Raw genomic sequence first — 3,339 nt, 5'->3', positions numbered from 1 at the left:
CCACCTGCATCCTCATTCACAACATGTTTGCTGCTTCCAGGCTGCAGGAACTTCAGTTCTGATGGTTCTGACCCGTCTGGTGGTTCTGAACACTAACTGGTATCCCCAGCAGGGGGCACTGTCCTAGTCAAAGCCTCCAGCTGCTTCTTCAGGTCTGTCTGTCCTGAACCTCCTGATCTGCTTCCTCATCTTCACTCATTACATCTTCTGATCAGTCAATCATCACTATTGATCACCACCAATCACCTGATTGGAAGAATGCAACATTTAACCACTGACCTTTGACCTGGAGATGAACCCGTTTCATCATCAGGATGACTCGTTTCCTGATGGAGACTCTGCAGCTGTAGATCCCGCTGTCTTCAGGTTTGGGACGTTCCAGAGTCAGACTGAGGTCTCCAGTCTTCAGTGGGTCGTCATTCATCCTGGTTCTGTTGCTGCTGGTCAGGTTCTGTTCTTCAGGATCATCAGAACCTTTCTGATACACATGGACCGTCCTGTTCTCTCCGTCCCTCCACTCCACTCTAGCGCCTCCAGGCAGGCAGACTCTGGTTCTGCAGGGCAGCAGGACAGATTCCACCCCTGAATTCACCTTCACCAGTGGAGCTGAGAGACAACAGAGGACAAGATGAGCTGGACAGACAGATGGACAGCAGCTCTGATGACAGAGAAGTGGAGCAGATGATGAGCTGATATCGTCTTTATCGTTCCTCCTGGACCTGGATGAACGATGGATAAAAACCTTCATCAGCTCAGAGACCATGAAGGTTTTTCTGGTTTAAATGTTTCCTTGTAACTGAGACGTTCAAGTCAGAGAGAAAAATCCTCCAGCAGAGGTTCAGCACCAAGGCAACGGCTCTGAATGCAGGACGGAACTGTAGTTTCTAGCTTCGCCACTAGGGGGAGCAGCCATTTTGTGAGTAAAGTTCAGATGTGAAATAATGTTCAGGAATCAGATCAGCAGAAGTTGTTTGTAGGTAGTTTATGTGTATTTATGTCCATCAGAGTAAGATACAGTCTATTTGTGTTTAATAAGATTAATATGTATATTTTGTTACTTTAGACATTTTCTGTTTGCTCATTTTGCCAAAAGAAGCTGAGTTTTACTTTAAAATGGTGAATTCTATTATGTTTAGTTGCTCTCTTTTACTTTATTTAATCTTATTAGTAACTAATAAAACATCCAAACATTGGATCTCACAATGGCCATAAAGAACAAGACCTACAGACCATAAGACTGGAGTAATGAGAAGAATGTTTTATTTTATTTTCCAAATATAGCTAAGCTATAAGGACTTACATTAAAGCTTAAAAAACAAGTAATGTGACTATAATATGTTTGTAACTTACAAAATGACTATTGGTGTACATAGTGGATTGTATGTTTTATTTAGCTGTTCTTTTGTAGAACCACCCGTCCACCTAATCCCTGAATCTGCCGATTAAAGAACCAGGAAATCATCACCTTGTTATTTCGTTGAGGGTCACTGAGGCTTTTAATCGATGAATATTCTGCGATCACCACCTCAGTAATACGATGCAGAATCTTGTGATCTGCATCGTTACTAATTGGTCCTTTGAGTCGGATCGAGGTGATTACAGAGTGAATATGGATTATGACTCTGAATGAGCAGGTTGGGTCCACAGTGGGCTGTGTGACCACCAGGATGGATGATAATGGGGGATAAACATGGCCGTCTAAACGCTACGTTGGAACAGCATCAGACTAGAGAGGAGCATGGCGAGGTGAATGTTACCCAGCATGCCACATGAGTTCATGACCATTGTGCAGCAACTGCAGGAGGATAATAATCAACTTCAGCTGATGGTTAAAGACATGAGGAGATAATGGACTTTCTCCTGACTTTCAACCTTTAATGCCACAGTCCATCCCTTATCTAAACCATGAGCTGGACCTAATCTGGACACCAACATGTCCTCTACCGCCCAAACATTGGATCCCACAGTGGCCTTAAAGAAGAATAAGACCTACAGACTATCCATACCAGAGTTCACAAAGGATAATCACAGGCAGTCTGCCAGATTAAGAAGATTAATATTCTTCCAGCCAATGCAACAGAGAGGTTCAAACATCAGGTGCCAGGTGACCACCTGAAAAATCTGAAGAAGCTTTTCTAACTACTGAGTCATACAGTAATTCACCAGGGGCCTCATGCATAAAGCGTGAGCACAAAAAATGTATGGAGCCATATTTTATGCACAAGTCGGCATATATAAAAATTGACATTGGTCAAAGTTTGTGTAAATATAAGCACACTTTTTCGCTGGTGTGAAAATGTGTGGCAGCCATGCAAACTATCTGTAAACAAATCAAACTACAAAGAGTCAAAACTTAACTTAACTTAAAAATAAATCCACTGAAATATGACAACATTTAGTTATTTAGACCAAGAAGCATCAAACAGACGTCCAGCTTTCAGTTTGTAGTTCAGTCGTCTGGAGTCCAACAGTCACCAAGAACCAGAGATCAGAAAAGATCCAGAGAGCAGAGAGACGCTGCTGGTTCTGGCTGTGGTTCTGTTCATGATGTTTCTATCTTCGCTGCATTTGATCTGAACATGAATGAACACAAAGAGCTGAACTTATATGACAAGATGAACCGTTGACCTCTAACCCCCAGGACAGGTCACACAATCTCTGACAGCATTCTGGGTCAGGAACATTCAGAGACTCACCTTTCAGGAAATAACCTTCAAAATTATATAAACCGCCTGCACAGACGATGAGAACCAGCAGAACCAGCAGACCCAGCAGAACTATGGCCCAGGATGGAAATGGTTCTGTAGAAAAACAGAGAAAGACTGACCTCAATCTGACCTTTGACCTTCATCAGCTGCTCTAACCTGATGCTCTGACCTTTCTTTACATATTTCAGAACCACAGTGTGTCTCAGGACGTCCTGGTCTCTGTGGACGGTGCAGACGTAGCGTCCATTGTCTCCGTCTCTGGGGTTCCTCAGGGTCAGGCTGACGTCTCCGGTCCTCAGGAAGTCTTTGTTCATTTCTGTTCGGTCGCGGTAAAAACCGTCCTGGTTTCTTTGGTTGCTGCTTGAGCGAAACATCCTGAACTCTGGTTCTGGCCGGGTCCACTCCACTAACGTCCCCTCAGGAAGGTCGGCTGATGTTCTGCAGGGCAGGAGGACAGAATCTGACCCTTCAGTGACCTCGACCTCCTGCTGACCAACTGAGAGGAAATAAAGAACGAAATGAGCAGAAACAGTTTGGATCACTATTCTGGATTGATGTCATTCAGTGTCTGTCTGCAGGATAAAAATCATTTATTTAATAATCAACATCATAAACTTTTTTTTTTTTTTTT

General features: G+C 43.4%; 1 protein-coding gene across 1 annotated transcript; it reads right to left on the bottom strand.

Annotated features, from left to right (window-relative positions):
- Positions 1-211: 211 nt before the first annotated feature.
- LOC106943803 (uncharacterized) lies at positions 212-3,072 on the bottom strand. The gene is made up of 3 exons (XM_015027097.1): positions 2,878-3,072; positions 2,697-2,801; positions 212-606 (listed from the first exon to the last, which is right to left on the bottom strand). Exons 1-3 carry the CDS (start codon positions 3,020-3,022, stop codon positions 233-235), a joined length of 624 nt encoding a protein of 207 aa, XP_014882583.1. The 5' UTR covers positions 3,023-3,072; the 3' UTR covers positions 212-232.
- Between the last annotated feature and the right edge of the window lie 267 nt (positions 3,073-3,339).

Source organism: Poecilia latipinna, unplaced genomic scaffold (genome assembly GCF_001443285.1).
Source record: "Poecilia latipinna isolate Pla-1442-1.1 unplaced genomic scaffold, P_latipinna-1.0 Scaffold6012, whole genome shotgun sequence".
Lineage (NCBI taxonomy): Eukaryota > Metazoa > Chordata > Actinopteri > Cyprinodontiformes > Poeciliidae > Poecilia > Poecilia latipinna.
This window is presented reverse-complemented; position numbering and strand designations above follow the sequence as displayed.